Genomic DNA, 15,752 nt, shown 5'->3' with positions numbered 1-15,752 from the left:
ACCAGCTTCATAGTATATTTGGGCCAACTTAGACTCAAGAAACACTTAACTAGGCAGTGAATGACACACAGAGCTGCCTTCTCCAGCTCCTTGCAGTTTGTGCTCTTGAGTGAGAGATTTCTAAATCCCCACCTAGCCCCACAGAAATAACTCAATAGCTAAATATCCATTTTGAAGACAACTGTTGATAAGTTCCTACTCCTATCACATTTACATGTGAAAGCACACTGTAAAACTGGATACTGCATCATGTAGTAAGTGCAGGCAACTGACTACACTGGTAAAACTCCTGCTAGTTAAATAAACAAAACAACTGCATATGGAAAATGTGCTTAACAGTGAGATCACTGTAAACAGCCTTTATTGCAGCGTACTTTGAAGTAACAGCTTAGCTGCCCCAGAGTTACACATATGCCTTGCTATTTCAAAATCAAAGTGGGTTAGCAGCTCCACATGGTCTTACACAGCATGTGATATAAACCTGTACAAGAGCTCTGCCTTCTCTTGCTTTTGGGTAGGAAAGACATTGCTGAGCAAATTCTCCACAGCAACTTGCCTTTGCAACATACACTTTAATTACTTGTTGTATCTTTCTAAAGGGAAAGAGAAAAGAGTCTGAATAGTGATGTGCTTCTCAGCATTAGAGTTCATAGTCATCTGGATGGTAGAGCTCACTCATGAGGCGGTAGATGTAGGAAGGCGCGTTACCCCCAATGTTAGAAATGAAGAGAGTAATGAGCTCCGGAGGGACGTAGTCAAACACTGGGCAGTGAACATTGATTTTTGCCAGGATCTCCCCTGTGAAGTGAAAAGCAGCAATATCAGTAAAAGCAACTCAAAGTACAGTTAGTCTTTTGCACACCTTCTGGAGTCCCTAAACAAACTGGCTATGCACATGCCACCCTGAAGTCAGTACTTGAACATCCTGAATACTTCCCAGCTTCTTCACTAATATCATCGAATTACAGGTATACAGCAATCTTCAATGAATGGCAAAACTCTGTTTCTGGTCATTTTTGCTGGTAGAAACCCCAGATCCCCTCTGATATAGACTGACTAATTGCCAAAAAGCCCTACCAATATAAAATACAAGAGTCCTGATATTGCCAAAGTTATTATTTAAAGAAATGCTCAGAAGGTCAAAACTAAAATCTGCTGCCAAGCCTGCTATCTTCATTTCAAAACCCTTTGTCACATAGAAATGGGGCTTTGAAAGAGACTTTGCTAACTGAAAATGGGCTTGGGCACTGATGCCTTTCTAAAGACGGTGCTTGTGTGGGAAGCCCATGGCAGAGACACTGTTGTTTCAATGGCTGTATCATGTAACAAAGTTTCAAGAAGTTACACAAAAGAACAGAAGCTGCCCTTGGTGTTGGGCATTGCCCTGTCCCACAGGAAACTGCTGCCTACCTGGTATCATTATCACCATTCTATAATTAAACACTGTTTCAGAGCAGAAGCAAAACTGCAAAGACAGTGTTCAAGAGAAATCCTTTTTCTCTACTTTACATTATATACAGTTATAAAACTGGATGGTTCACAGCACTCTTTTCTGTCAAAGACAGTAAAAAAGGATTTTCTGTCTTGGATTATAACATAGTCTGATGTTTAAGTTTTTTTGTATGAGTTACAAAAAGAAAAAAAATAGTCTGAACCAGCTTGACCAGACGTATAAAGAATAACCAGTACCTTCTGTGAATGGCAGCACTTCCTGTGGTGACACAAACTTGTGGAACGAATCTTCTTCATTAGGGAACTAAGTGAGAAAGAGCACAGGAAGATCAGGAAAAAAGCCCTGCCTGATAATCCTTGTGAAAACAGATCCTGGCACTGGAAGGAACTAATGCAGAGGAAGATGACTTGCCAGGTGATATTAACTCTGTTTACAATAATTACATAGTGCTTGTGTCTACAACCTCTCTAACATTTACAGGTGAAAGGTTTTTCCTCAAAGCTTTTAGAGCCTTCTATGACGTGGCTGGCCTTACCAAAGCCTAGTGAGCTGGAGGAGTGACTTCCTCAGTCTGCAACTTCGTGTTGACAATATTGAAAAAGTACTGAATGTAAGAAAGAGTCTCATTCTACCTTCTCTGCCTTTCAACACTGATGGTATAAACTGAAGTCTGTCATGGTTTAGGAAAAGTAAGTATGGCAGTGCCAGTCTCATCAGTCAAGGCAGTGGTCTACATCCTGATATCCCATGTACTGCTCTGCACATGTGGCAGAGGTGCTTCAAGGAGATCCTGAGGTGTGCCAGATTGGGGTGAGGATCTCCTGTCTGAAGTAACAGTGCTAGATGGGGGAGATGGCTCATTTACTGACCTTGCCTTGCACCTGATGATGCTCTCCACCCTAAGCTCCTACAAGTAAAAGCCCCTGCAGGTGCAGTCCTGAAGAGCTGCTGTACTTACCTGTGGTGAAAGCTTGAACATGGGGGCACACACGATGAGTGGAGTGGAGTGGTGTTTAGCTGCCAGTGCCAGAGTGTGAGTCCCACTCACAGCAATCAGGGCGCCATTGGCCAGGATTGTCTTTGTACCAATGATGACCTTAAAAGGGCAAATCAGAATTGGATAGCATGTTCCACAGCAAACTGGGGAAGGAACACTTCCTGGCTCACACCCTGACAGATGAGCTGGAGGAGGACTGTGTCAGTACAGCCAGCCAGCCAGTGGCTGGAGTTATAGGGCAGCTGAATGCCTGATCTGTTTCATCTGGCACTGGCTCTGCACTGAGACGTTCCTCACTAACAAGAGCATGACTCCAGCACAGAGAGGCCAGCACAGAGAACTTCAGAAGACAAATGTAAGTTCTACTGCAGGGAACACCAAGCAGAAACTGGGCTGTGGTCCCTTTTCTACAAACCTACAAAGTAAGCTTTGTACAAGTAACTTGACTACTCACTGCAAAAATTCCCGTGCATTATGATTGAGGGAGTAATACAAAGCAGCTCAAAATATATAGATAATAATTGATGTGGCTGCATTTTAATATGCTACAAGTATTTTTCCCCCCCCATTCTGGGGTGCCAAGTTTTCATCTCTAAAAGTACAGAACATGTCTGTTTAAGAAGACAAACCTTAATGATTCGCTTCATCAGTCATCTTCTGTTTCAGGCAAAGGGGTGTTTCTTCCCTTTGGAAATGCTGCTTTTTGTTCCATCTCCTTTGAAAACTGAGGTTAATCCTTTGAGGCTCTCTTGTAAGTGTAGCCACTAAGCCAGAAAAACCTGTCACTATTCAGTCAGTCATCATACTGACTTGGAGCTCCACACTGAATCTCCACCCCTGCAGTGAACAGGGACTATTACAATTTTGAGTCTTCAGTGAGGAGACACATCCATCACTGCTGGGACTTGCAGCTGATTTGAGAGGCCCAAGCACCCAGTCTGCCATGAAATCCCTCCTCCAGTGGAGCCCTCCTTACCTTGTTGACTCGAGACATGACAGCAAAAATAGCTGCATCACTCATGACAGTAGTTTCAATACCCTCTTTAGACAGTCGGACAGCCATTTCATGACCCTAAAAAGAGGGAGAATCCAGTTGGTTCCCTGTGACATAGCTCCTGCAGTGTAATTGTAAAGGTATCAGCACTCAATTCTTGTCTGAACTGCAAAAATACCAAGTGATGAAACCTGAACACAGCCCTTCAACTCAAGGATGCTGGGGTAGGACAACGAGCTGTCTCCAGTCTCTCAACTGCAGAGGAATTTCCATAATGTTCATCTTGATTGCAGACACAAGCTTTCAGTAAGAATGTGTGGGACAACAGGGTACAGCCAGCCTAGGCCTTACCTGGCAGAATGGCGCACACTCTGCCACGATGACCTGGAACTTCCGCTTGCGAGCGGCCTCCTTCAGGAAGGCCTCGACAGTGCGCGAGTAGCCAATGGTCATGATCACCTCGTTGGAGTGGATGTGCTCCAGTGCCTGCATGGCAATGTTATCAGTGGTGCCCTCTGTAACACAAGGGACACATGGGTGTAAAAGCAGCCAGCAAGAGCAACACTTGTGCTGCTAGGACCGTCCTCCAAGATTATTTTCCACTAAAGCAATGTCATTAGCACTGGTAGAGCAGGAGCAGCTTTTCTCCCCAGACTTTTTGCCAGTGGAGTGGAACCAAGAAGCTGGTCCTTGAATGCCCCATGCTCCCTAGCTACACCCTCGTTATATATAAAAACAGCTCTACTGAAAACTCCGTTGTGAGGGGAGTGGATTGTGTCAGCACTGCTCCAGATAACCACGAGACCCACAAAACTTCAACACTTTTGCAGTTCAATGGTGGGAAAACCTGGGCCACGGAAGGTGGGTCCAGTGCCTGATTTGTCACAAGAATCACAGAAAAAGAAAACTGTATCACAGTTCTTTGTGACAAGGGTCGGGTTATATGTGCATGTGCACTCTTCTTCACAGGACTCAAGACTTCCCAGAAGACCAAGAGTACAGGCCTACAGCCCCCCATATTGCTCCTTCCACAATCTACCCATTTCCCCATAAGCCAAAGAGGACTTAAACCTAAGTCCTGGGAGCAGCAGGGCTTCAGTCCCTTGCTTCCTTCGGATTAAGCCTCCCAGATCCTTACTGTTTTATTTCACCTAGAGAAGGGGGAAGCATCAGTCCCATCCCATAAGAATCTTCACTCAGGAGCAATTCAGACCCATCCATACCTAGCTCAATTAGCATCTCATTAATAGCTTCAATAACATTAGCTCTGAGGGAGGGGTAAGGGGTCCTGAAATCTTCACTCAGTCCTCCAGAAGTCAGGAGTTTGTGCAGGGATTCTTGCTGGTCACTTTCCTCACTGCGCCCATGAAGCCTGTGGAGAGAAGCGGCCTCTTCAGCCTCAGGACAGAGCTCAGGGCCACAGCCAGGCTGAGCTGGCACACCTCGATCTGAAGAGACAGGAAGGAAAGCCACCCACAGGAGGCACACCATGCCACACTAGAGTTTCCATAGCTGTCTTGGCAGAAAAACACCCAAATCTCTGCCAGAAAGTGCCTTCTTAAGACGTGCAAACACTGCTGTCCACAGACAAGGAGCAGGCTCGAGGCTACTGCTCCAGTGGGATGGACCCCGCTAGGCACAGACACAGAACAACCCAAGGCCAGGGCACAGACTGTTCTCATGCACTCACAACATATACACCAAGTGGTTTCTAAAGAGGAAATGTCATCACCCACAGTGGAAACAACAGGGTTTCCTTTGGCATTAAACTCCCTGAATCCCTCTCTAGGAGAGGTGGGAAAAGGGGGTGATGGAAACTACAGGGGTTTTACAGAAGCAGCTTAAAAGGGCATTTCTGGGTTTTCAGAGAGATACAGGGAGCAAGAGGGGCACTTTACCGGCCATATTCCTCACGAATGACCTTCAATACCCGTCGCACCATGTTGCCCACTGTTGTCTCTGATGGCTGGGCTGCTGTCATCCTCTGGCCCTCTGTCCGGATCAGATCCATGAGCTCCCCTAAAAGAGGGGAGGGCCTCGGTTATCGCTGTCCAGAGCAAGCCCACGTGAGCATCAAACCAGTGCACCCCCCTCAACATCCCAGGGCCAGCAGCTGCTCCAGCACAAGGGCCACAGCACCAAGAAACACCAGGAAGGGGCGAGCAGAGAGCCCTCACAAAGCAACCGGTTCCACTGGTGGGTTTTGCAGTCGGAAACGCTTGGACACAACACAGACCTAAGGGAAGACCATCAGCAGCGCATTTGGTCTTTCCTTTGAAAGAGGAAACCACGTGCTGCTGGAAAGGTCCGTGCTCGGGCTGACGCCGCTGAGGGGAGAGCAGGGCTGGAGCGGGGCAGCTCCTCAGGTGACGCGGCCCGTGAGCACAGCAGGCAGGGAAGGGCCCCCTGCAGCAGGACAAGCACTGCGAACCCGCTGCTGGCTCCCGCCTCGGGCCTGCCCGGCTTTGCGGATCCCTCCGCACCCGACGGCCGCGACCGGGGCGCAGCTGCCCTCCCGCGGCTCGCCCCGCCGCCGCGCCCCCGGCGCTGGGGGAGCCGCGCCCGCCCGGGGAAAGCGCTGCGTCCGCCCGCCGCCGCTCGGCCCTCACCGGCCCGGCTCCATCGCCCGTGCCCGACGATCTTCCGCAGCAGCGAAAGCGTCTGCCGCGCCGTGTCCTCGGAGCGCGGCCGCTCCCCGCCGCGCCGCAGCCGCGCCGCGAAGGCCTCGATCTGCTCCGAGAGCTCCGAGCCGCGCTCAGCGGCGCCCGGCATGGCGGCGACACTTCCGCTTCCGCCCCCCCGCCGTCCCATTGGCGGAGACTGCCGAGCTGTGCCCGCCCCCCGGCTGCAGTCTAGCCAATGAGAGGCGCGTCCGGCGGGGGGCGGTGCCCAGAGCGCGCGGGAGGGTTCGCTGCGGAGCGGGCTGGCCTTAGGGGCGGGCGGGCTTTAGGAGCGAGTGTGCTCCGGAGCGGATTCGCTTTGGAGCTCGCCTGCTCGGAAGCGGGTTTGCTCCGGAGCGGGTTTGCTTTGGAGCGGGCTGCGCCGGCCTCTGCAGAGCCAAATCAAACGGGCCGGGAAAGGCGCAGTTCCTGGCAGCCCAGTTGTTCTTGCTGGCAGAGCCAGAACCGGCCCTGGATAAGGCAGGAATGTAGCTCTTTTGTGTCTAGTTCCTGGAGCAATGTGTCCAGGGAACAGGCAGGAGCCTTGGAATAATTCTCATTGCCTTACTGCTTTACTCTATCGCTCTGGTCTGTGTCCTGTTTGAGATTAGGAAATAAAAGCAAACAGTTTTATGCTGGAAGATTTCAGTGATTGCTTCATGCTGAGGCCTGTAGGGCCTTGGATGTTCACGACATTTTATTTGCGTTTGTCTGGTTGGCTTAGGACTCGCCCTACAGCCAGCTCCTGTCCAGGGACTGTTGGGTCCCCAGCAAAATACCAGCAGCTGGTGTGTTGGGTCTGAGGACTTAATGCAGGTGATTTGTCACCCAAAGCCTGCAGGGGACTGAGTCCTTCCATGCCTCTCCATTCCTCCTGCTTCCTCAAGTGCCCCTGTGTGCCTGGAAGGCAGAAAGCCCAGCAGCCTGGGGAAGGAAGCTCACTGTATTCCTCCAATGCCTGGCAAAAAGCCACGCATCTGAGTTTGACTGGCTGTGCTTGGCGGCTGCTGCAGCCCTGGCCAGAAGTCAGAATTTCACTCCATTATGAGCTTGTCCCATCCTTTGCCCCTGGAGAAAGTCAGTAGAGGGTGACAGGGTCTGCCCAGCTATTGGCTCCACTGTGCTGGACCCCACTGTCCCAGCTGGACATGTCCTGGTTCCCCATTCCATAGGGTGTAAATCGGAGCTCCCTGGACCTTCTGTGTTTTCTTCCACAGTGTATAAATCGGAGTTCCCTGGAGCAAGGTCTGCCCAGCTCTGCATCTGTACAGGGAAACCCCCGTCCCCCTTTGCCCCTCTGCACAGGCACTTACAGGCAGGGCCGGCCAGGCTGTGCCAGCTGCTGGTCCTGCAGTGCAGTGTGCCAGCTGCCTTGGCGTGCAGAAACAGCTCCCACATGTGCACCCAGGGACTGGGACCTGTGGATTGGCCAGAAAAATAAAAATCACTGCGTTGGAGCTTTCCTTTGTTTGTTTACTTATCTTGCTAGTAAACAGAGCAGCTCTTGGAGATTAGGCAGGACGGAGCAGAGGAAGGGAAACTGGGCTCTGAGGTTATGACCTCCTTGTGGATGCTGGGCTGTTTACATTCCCTGCTTTGGTCCCAGTAACTATTGCAGGACAGTTTTTTTCCCAGCGCTTTGCCAGGCTGCAGAGCTTTTCCCGTTTGTGCTGTTTCTGTTCTTTTCCCTGTAGCACTTTCTGCCAGGCACTGCTGCCACAGCCAGTTTAGGCAGCTGGCAGTCTGGTGTCCCTTGAGGGACAGAGTCCTGCGCTTGGTCTGCTGCCCTGTGTTTCATGAATGAAAGCCTCTGAATGGGGATTTCAGGAGCTGTTAGCTCTGCATAGCGGAGCTGAGCCAAAGCCTGGGGCTCTCTGGAGAGCTGCGAGGCAAACCCCAGGCTGCTCGCGGGGACCATGGCTACGGGACATCTGACTGTCCCTAGCCAGCTGCTGCTGGCAGGACCCAGTGAGTTAGACAAGGACTGCCCAGCAGGACTCAAGAGGAGCTGTTGAGGAGGAGGACGGGCAGCAAAGACAGCACAGGAGCATAGGGCAAGTGGGGAAGGAAAGGTTCATGTCGATGCCTAGTGTACTCTGCTAAAATCCCACTGCCTGCAGGCCGTGGCACTGTGCAGAAGCGATGGGGGGTGGGGAGGTGCAGCCCTGTGCAGCTGGAAGGAATCTCACCTGCTGCTCCACAGCTGCTGGGTGTAATGGAGCAGGACCTCCCTCTGTTGCCACAGGCACAGGGAACTGTCTCCTGCACAGCCCACCCTCCTTCCCTTCCCGGGTGTGCCCTGGGCAGAGTTGGTGGCTGCAGCTTCCCAGCTGGTGCACAAGCAAGCGAGGAGGCTGACACAGCTGCAGACAGTGCTGGTTATGTGCACAAAAGAGCTAAGCAGGGAATGAGCTGGCCAGCCGAGCACGGCAGCACGTTTTATGGGCCCGCAGAGGAGCTGAAAACTGTCTCACCTCCTTGGAGAGCTGCCAGCCTAGCCAGGATGGCATCCTGCTCTGTACCACCAGGGCCGACTGCTGGAGACACTGCTTCCCTCTGCCCAGGGAATTCTGCATCCCTGGGGGGCTGAATGAGAACCAAGTGCTCATGTGAGGGAGGACAAGGCAGGACAGAGGCTGGGTAGAGCCTGGGAGCACTGGAACATCGTGTGCTGGGAGGCTGTTTGGATTAGAAACTCTCAGTGGATAAGTGGGCTGGATAAAATGCCAGGGAGGGGAATCAGTTTGCTGAACTCTAGTAATTGAACTCATCTGCAAGAGTTGGGTAAGCAAAGTGAGCTGCTCACGCTCAGCACAGGCAAAGAAAAGGAGGCAGCAGCGGAGAGCCAGCTGAGCCACGGGCCAGCAGGAGCAGCAGGCAGGCTGTCAGCTCAGCATGGACTGTGGAGGCTGGGTGGGTGACATGGGCAGAAGCAGCATTACTGCTGGGTGCCTAAGCCACTTGCTGAGCACAAGTGACTGAATGAAGGAGGTCACAGTGCATGGGTGTGGGGAGAACACAAAGCACAGTCTGAGGGGAAGGATGCACTAAGGTATCTTTGGTGTGACATGATTGCTCTTTAGAAAACCTGTGCTCAAAGGCCTGAGACAAAAACAAGTCAAGACCAAAGCTTTTGCAGTCACAGACATAGAGGCAGGAATGAATCTGCTGAAGGGAGCCCAAACCAGTGTTTTCTGTGTGTGCTACAGGGGAGAAAGTAGGTCACTTAGTAAGTGAAGGGGATGGAAATGATGAGCTGAACTGAGCGTGGAATGCATGTTTAGAATTCAAGCTTCCAAGGAAAGAAGACAAAAAGCCCAAACAAACAGCTGCTGATCAAATGCAGGTACGTGAATAGCTGGAAAGCCGAGCTCTGTGGCTTTTCAGGCGCACGCACACGTTGTCTGAGTCATCGGCAGTTTTGGCATGCTTGACATTCACAGGTACCAGGGCACGTGTTCTGCTGGTCTTCCTGATGACTCTGGTAACAGCTGTCTCCTAAACTGCTCATCCTCAGGAAAGCCTGGCTGCCATAACTGCCTGGGTGGCCAAGGGGAAACAGGCATGGGTTGCTAAGGAGAATGACAGGATGGATTCAGTACCTCAGGTTAGCAAAGGATTTGGTGCAGCTCCTGGCTTGGCCGCCTGCTCATACGTGCGCTTGTCTCTGTCTGGAAAATGGCTGCTGTCTCATCCTCACGTCAGCACAGCACACACAGGCAGGCCAAGCCCATAGCCAGACCCTTGTGGTACCAATGGAGTCCACAATCCCTATGGAAAATGAGTAGGCGGTTCTGAATCTGGCCCAGGGACCGTCTCTCCTGCCAGCAAGTTTGTAATTTGCGCCTCGCTCCTTTTAGGAGCCTTAAAAATAGAGACCAAGGCTGGGAAGCATGAAGGTTTTTCTAGGGCTTGTTGTGGAAGCTGGGCTGCCTCTTGCTCTTCCCAGCCCCTGGGAGAGGCATGGGAAGCTGGTGTCTAAATGCCTGCCCTGGATGTGGAGCCTCACTCGTCGGCTCATTCATCTATGGCAGTAGCCCAGGTCTCCCCTCGTGATACAGGCAGCTGGAGGCAGCTGGTTCAAAGGCCAGGCTGGTCAGGAAGAGGTGAGGGAAGTGTGGGAAGTCACTGCATGTCATGTAGGAAAACAAGCTCTGGTAAGGGATGAGGGAGCATGCTACAGAGCTGGGTGGGAGCTGTTGTCCTCAGCATTGCTATTAGTGTCCTGGACCTTCATACTCTGAAAAGGCATTGGCTTTTTTCACTGCCACAAAGGCACAAGTGCTCAGAAAACTCAGTGGCACCATGCAGGTGTTGGCTGTGGCCCTGCCACCACTTTGAGGGTGCATGGCACGCTGGCTGGGCCAGCACCACAGAGGAGGTGCTGCTGGGGGCTCATCCCTCTGGGCTGGCTTCAGAGAAGCCCCGGAGTAAACCTGCTGCGGCTGCAGGAAGCCAGGCCCTTGGAGTGAGACAGAGTGCAGCCTGGACGCTTTGTGGTCACCAAGGGGTCTATGACACCAGCAGTCTGGGCTGCTTCCTGGTCACCAGCCAGCTCCCCGCAGCTCCTCTGCTCACGCGCTCCCGGCGCTGCAGCTGGCCCCGGCCTCGCTTTGCTCATTGTCTGCTGCGGGTGATGGCAGCTATTCAGCGGCTGCCAGGTTTCGGGGAAAGGGAGAGATGAGCCACTCCTCCACCCACATTCTAGGAAAGCCTCTGGGATGAAGCCCTGCCGATACACACGTTCACTCTCCTCAGCAGGGAGGGTGTGCTGTGGAGCTTATATTTGCCCTCTGCCCGCATCCCACAACCCCTCTTATCAGCAGGAGTGATGCTGAGGAGCAGAGCTTGGAAGCAGCTCTGGCTGCTGCCCTGTCCCACACAATAGTGGAGTCTGCTACTCCCCGTCTCCTTGCCTGTTTGCCTTCCAGAGCCAGGCAGAGTCTTGCCATCACTATTATTTTGCTTTGTGTCAATATTTTGACAACTAAAAGCAGGAGAACTGCATCCACATGATAAGCGGCCAGAAGCTCTGGGCTGGGTGTGGATCGGGTTCCAGTTTGGCAGGGGAGAAAAGCGCCTGGCAGCCCCTGCCCACCCACCGGCTGGGCTGGGAAAGCTGGAGAGCAGGGGCAGCAGCAGCAGAGCAGCAGCCGCTTTGTGCCTGTGTGCCTCTCTTCGCTGTTCAGTGCTCACTGTCCTTTTCCCAGGGTAGATGAAACATGATAAATGTGCAGAATATGCTTGGTTCTCTGGTGGAAAAGTCTCTTTCTCTTTCCTGAGGAGAGGGCTGCTCCTGCTGGGAGAATCTCACCCCTCCCGTGGTTGCATACCCGGCGCCTCCAGGCAGTGCGGGCGCAGGGTGCTCTGTCTGCCGGTGGCAGAAGGTCATGCACACTGCTGCAGCAGTCCGTCCTGCTCTCAGCCTTGTTTTTCCCAAGCACAGCACTCTACAGCTTCTGGAGAGAAATTCCTGCAGGCTTTCTGGGACTGCATTTCCCACCCAGGGCTTCAGGAGAGGGACTTGGACAGAGCAGGGTGAGCTGTGCTGTGTCTCTGCTTCCTGCTCTGCTCTCAGGCACTTGGTGTGCATGGGGCTGTTGTTTTGGCACTGTAACCACGCTCGCTGTCGGGGCTGCTGACAGAACGCTTACCTGTAGGTGCCTACGTATGCTTGGGGCTGTGGTGTGGCTCTCCAGTGCCTCACCCTGCTCCAGGGCTGTGCTTTTCTGCAAACACCCCTGGCCTGGCCAGTCCCCCCAGCGTGGGGCTGCCCACTGAGCACTGGGTGAGTGGCACTGGGTCTGCCAACATTGATCTGTTCCTGGAACGCTGGCTGGATGAGGGCTGCACACACTCAACCCAGGGCTTGGCTCTGGCAGTCTCAGGGACGTCTTTCTTGGTAGCATCGTCCCTGCCCCAAAAGGTATTAGTGTCAGAAAGCAGTACCCAGGCTTGCCAAGGATTCCCCTTGCCTGGGTTCTCTGCCTGAAATGCTCTCAGGCAGTCCTGGTGCTCATCCCATGCCCCTCCAAAACTCATGTCTGACCTAGGCCAGCCTGCAGTGCCTGTGACACGCGGGGACCAAACCCTGATGTCCCCAGGCATGGAGCTGGACTGTCAGGTGCCTGCAGGTTTGGTTGTGGGTCCCCAGGGAGGCTGAGCTCCCCTCCCCAGGAACCAAAACAAACAGCAGAGTTCCTGCCACGTGCGGCCGGGGCTGACTAAGGCCGGACGCTTCCGCCTGCCACGGGCCGCGGAGGCCGGGGCTGTGAGCCACCACCATTGGGGTGCACAGCCCGGCCCATTTCCCTCTATTGTCAGCCTGCCCCTCAGCAAACACATCCCCCTGCGCACCTGGGCTGGGAGAGGCACTGACGCCACCGCAGCCAGCCGCCAGGGACAGGGGATGTGCTGCCCAGGGCATCTCAGAGTTGGAGCTGCTGCAGCACAGCTCTGAGGAGTCCTTCAGGGCCCAGGTAGGATGTTTGAAAGCTGTTTCCTTGAGGAGCAGCCCTGACTGTTCAGGGGTCATTGGTGCAGCTCTGCAAGGGCATTGGAGATCCGTGTGTTTCTCAGAAGTCAGCACAGTCTCCTGAGAGAGAGGCCTGGGCTCCCTGTGCCCACCGGCTGCCTGCCCTGGGTTACTTGTGCCAAGAGGCTGGAGCTGGGGATGCGCCAGCCCGATCATTCCCATCCTCATTCTCACTGTGGAGATACAAACTGCAGATGATTGACCTGGTTTATCTCAGTCCTAGCTGTGGACTGGCTCTCTGGTAGTGGAGCTTAGGAGACTCTCTAAGAAGAGATCCCAGAAGCAATCAAATGAAAGCAATCAAATGAAACAGCGAGGGGGAGACCTGGGGGCTCTGGGATGATGGGCAGGTGAAGGGCCCAGTGCCCTACATCCTCATGCTGCTTTGACCTCAGGAGTCCCGTCACAATGCAGGATATAGGGAGCTGCTGGTGGGGTTCTTGCCTACTGGGGTCAAACACAAGAGGGTGACTGTGCTGGGCACTGGATCATGGCCCTTCCCTTGGTAGAAGCCTATAGCTTGGATGAGACTGATTTATGTGTCCTAAATAGCAGTAGAACAAAAATAATGCCCTGAGGATTTCAGAGTTGTTCTCCGAGGGCTTCAGGGGTGACACAGGGGGTCCTGGCTGCAGTCAGTTTAAGAATGATGCAGGGACAAATTTTTGTTGGGTTCTTTCCATGTGAGATACCAAAGGTGGGATTTTGCAGGGTATAAGATGCCCGTGAGAGAACTCTGGTGCTGAAATGGGGCTGTTTTATGGAAAAGATTACTTAAGAGGGACCTTGAGTGCAATGGGCAGGGTGTGGTTTTGCAGGGAACAGCAGCTGCTTCCTCTGGGCTCCTTCAGTGCTCATGGGCAGCCAGGGCCCCTGCTCTTGCCCCTCACCCTGAGGGAGCCTGGCAGGGCTGTGCCATGGCATGCTTGCAGCTGGGTGCCAGAGCTGGCCTTCCTCACCTGACAGCCAGAGCTCACCCACAGCAAGGACACACCATCATTCCTCACCCACCTCCTTCCTCAGCTCTGTGAGCAGGGCAGGGATGTGGCACAGGCAGGCAGTGGCATATCCGAGATGATGCTCTCAGTCAGCAGCCACTGCGTGGGGCTCACTGCAGGGGAGGCATTTGTTCTCTAAGGAAATGTCTCTCTTTTCCTTACGTGCCTGGCTGGTTCCTTGAGCTTCCTCTGTCCCTTGCTCCCAAAATGCGTAACTCTGCTCCCCAGAGCCGAGTGGGAGGCGGCACGAGGGACATGCTGGTGCATTTATAGCATCGACCTCCAGCCCTATCCTGCAGCTGGGGAAGGGCAGATTTGGCCCCCCGGGGAGGAGCATGGCAGAGGGGAAAGCAAGCAGATGTGACCCCAGCCAGCTTGATGTTTCTCCCATATGCAGGAGGATGTTGCTGATCACAGGTTACTGGTGTCCAAATATTATTCCTCTTCTCCTGTCTCTGTTCCACACTGCCTAGAAAGTGGATGCTCATCCCAGGAATGTAAACTCTGCCCAAGGCCTCTGAGGAAATAGCTTCAGACCAGGAACAGGACTGCACTCAGCAATTAAGGGTTGGTCTCCCCAGCCACACAGTGCCTGGGGGAGAGCCCTTTGCTCCAGCGCCAGAGGCTGGCCTTGTGTCTGAGAGGTGGCCCCAAGGGACCTTCCTGCAAGGACAGGCATGAGGCCCCATGTGGTCACGGTCTTTGCAATAACAGGATTCTGTCTGTCCAGTGAGTTGGCAGCAGCTGCTGCTCAGGGCGGCCTCTGCTCTCGGATGGGAGGAAATGCTCTCTTCCCCCATCTCACAACCATCCCTGGGCAAGTGGGAAGGGGGTCCCCTTGGCCCAGGAGGGTCCGTAGGGTGGCACAGGGAGACCACAGGCATGCTCCAGTCATCACATTAAAGATGTTACCTGCTTTTTGCTGCCCAGCCAGAAGGAACAGGTACTGAATGCTGCCACAGCAGCCCCAGCAGCTGCTGAGTTGGTGCTGTGCCGCTGAGTGATGAACTGCAGCACACCCTCCCCGCAGTGGGGCTGGGATTTCTGTGTGCTTATCTCTGCAGCATCTCCATGCTAATTTGCCAGGCCTTCCTTCAGTAGCTTTGTCACATACTCAGTGGTACCAATGCCTAGAAGCTCCTGACTGAGCCCAGCCTGAGTCACTGCCACTTGCATGGCCCAACAGGGCTGAGGACAGGCAGCTGACATTCCTGCATCCCCTGGGGACAGATCCCACAGGGCTGGGAGCAGATCACTGGCATCCTCATGCTGCAGGGACAGACCTCACATGGTGTTGGGTAGGGAAGTCCTGAAGCAGCCTCCCCACTCTCCCAGGAGGACAGAAACGTGAATCCTGGCACGGACACAGAGCTTGTTATTTCCCTAGGACCTGCAGCCCACGGGGCATCGTGTTGCCTGTTGGCATCTCATCACATCTCCCATAGTTCCAGCTTCCCTGGCCTCTGGGGCTTAAAAATAGAACAGAAAAGGCCAACAGAGCTTCTTTGGGTTTGCAGCAGGGTTCGACCTGAGACTTGCTGTATGCCCTTCCCTTCCAAGCTGTAGATCAGAACCAGGATGCTGTCCCTGGGGCTGGGGAGCTGGAAACCCTTTGGCAGGGGTCCAACAGCAGGAGCTGATGGAACAGACACGGGGCAGCTTGAGGGGGAAGGGGGTGGGCGGACAGTCACTGGAAGTCTGAGTGGGAACGGGGCATCAGCAGAGGAATGAAGAGGATGCGTGAGAAAGGGGCTGTTGTATGGAGGCAGGAGCCAGATGGGCACAGAATGAGTGGATGGGCACGGAGCAGTGGAAACAGCAAGCCGAGAAGCCCAGCACAGCCCCGGTGGTTCCCGCCGCCGGGGATTCATCGGGCACGGGACGGTGAATGGAAGCGCCGGGGCAGCCCGATGGAGTAATGGCCGGAGGCGGTGCGGGGGCGCTGGAGGAGGAGGCTCCGCCGCGTCCGGGAGCACCGGCAGTCCCCGCGGGGCCGGGGCCGGCCACCTGCTCCCGCCCCGCGGCGGGGCCGGGGCGGGGCAGCGGCGGGGCGGTGGCGGTGAAATACGGCGGCGGAGCGGGGCGCGCTCCCATGGCCCGGCGGCGGCGGAGGCG

The 15,752-nt window shown here is 54.0% G+C and overlaps 1 protein-coding gene across 1 annotated transcript; it reads right to left on the bottom strand.

Moving 5' to 3' along the window:
• Positions 1-345: 345 nt before the first annotated feature.
• Positions 346-6,231, bottom strand: EIF2B2 (eukaryotic translation initiation factor 2B subunit beta). Its single transcript, XM_041471798.1, has 8 exons — positions 6,054-6,231; positions 5,343-5,463; positions 4,668-4,816; positions 3,796-3,959; positions 3,427-3,522; positions 2,412-2,549; positions 1,690-1,756; positions 346-798 (listed from the first exon to the last, which is right to left on the bottom strand). The coding sequence occupies exons 1-8, from the start codon at positions 6,214-6,216 to the stop codon at positions 641-643; spliced, it is 1,056 nt and encodes a 351-aa protein (XP_041327732.1). The 5' UTR covers positions 6,217-6,231; the 3' UTR covers positions 346-640.
• Positions 6,232-15,752: the final 9,521 nt, after the last annotated feature.

Source organism: Pyrgilauda ruficollis, unplaced genomic scaffold (assembly GCF_017590135.1).
Source record: "Pyrgilauda ruficollis isolate IOZ18807 unplaced genomic scaffold, ASM1759013v1 scaffold28, whole genome shotgun sequence".
NCBI classification, from domain to species: Eukaryota; Metazoa; Chordata; class Aves; order Passeriformes; family Passeridae; genus Pyrgilauda; species Pyrgilauda ruficollis.
The sequence above is the reverse complement of the archived record's forward strand: the minus strand, read 5'-3'. Positions and strand labels throughout refer to the sequence as shown.

What these genes read in the sequence shown, in the direction of transcription:
- EIF2B2 (XM_041471798.1), bottom strand. Translation starts at nt 6,216, where the DNA reads ATGCCGGGCGCCGCTGAGCGCGGCTCGGAGCTCTCGGAGCAGATCGAG. An exon ending in TCATGTCTCGAGTCAACAAG is followed by an intron (nt 2,550 to 3,426) that starts GTAAGGAGGGCT and finishes TGCCCTTTTAAG; the next exon opens with GTCATCATTGGTACAAAGAC. An exon ending in TGTTCAAGCTTTCACCACAG is followed by an intron (nt 1,757 to 2,411) that starts GTAAGTACAGCA and finishes TTTCTCACTTAG; the next exon opens with TTCCCTAATGAAGAAGATTC.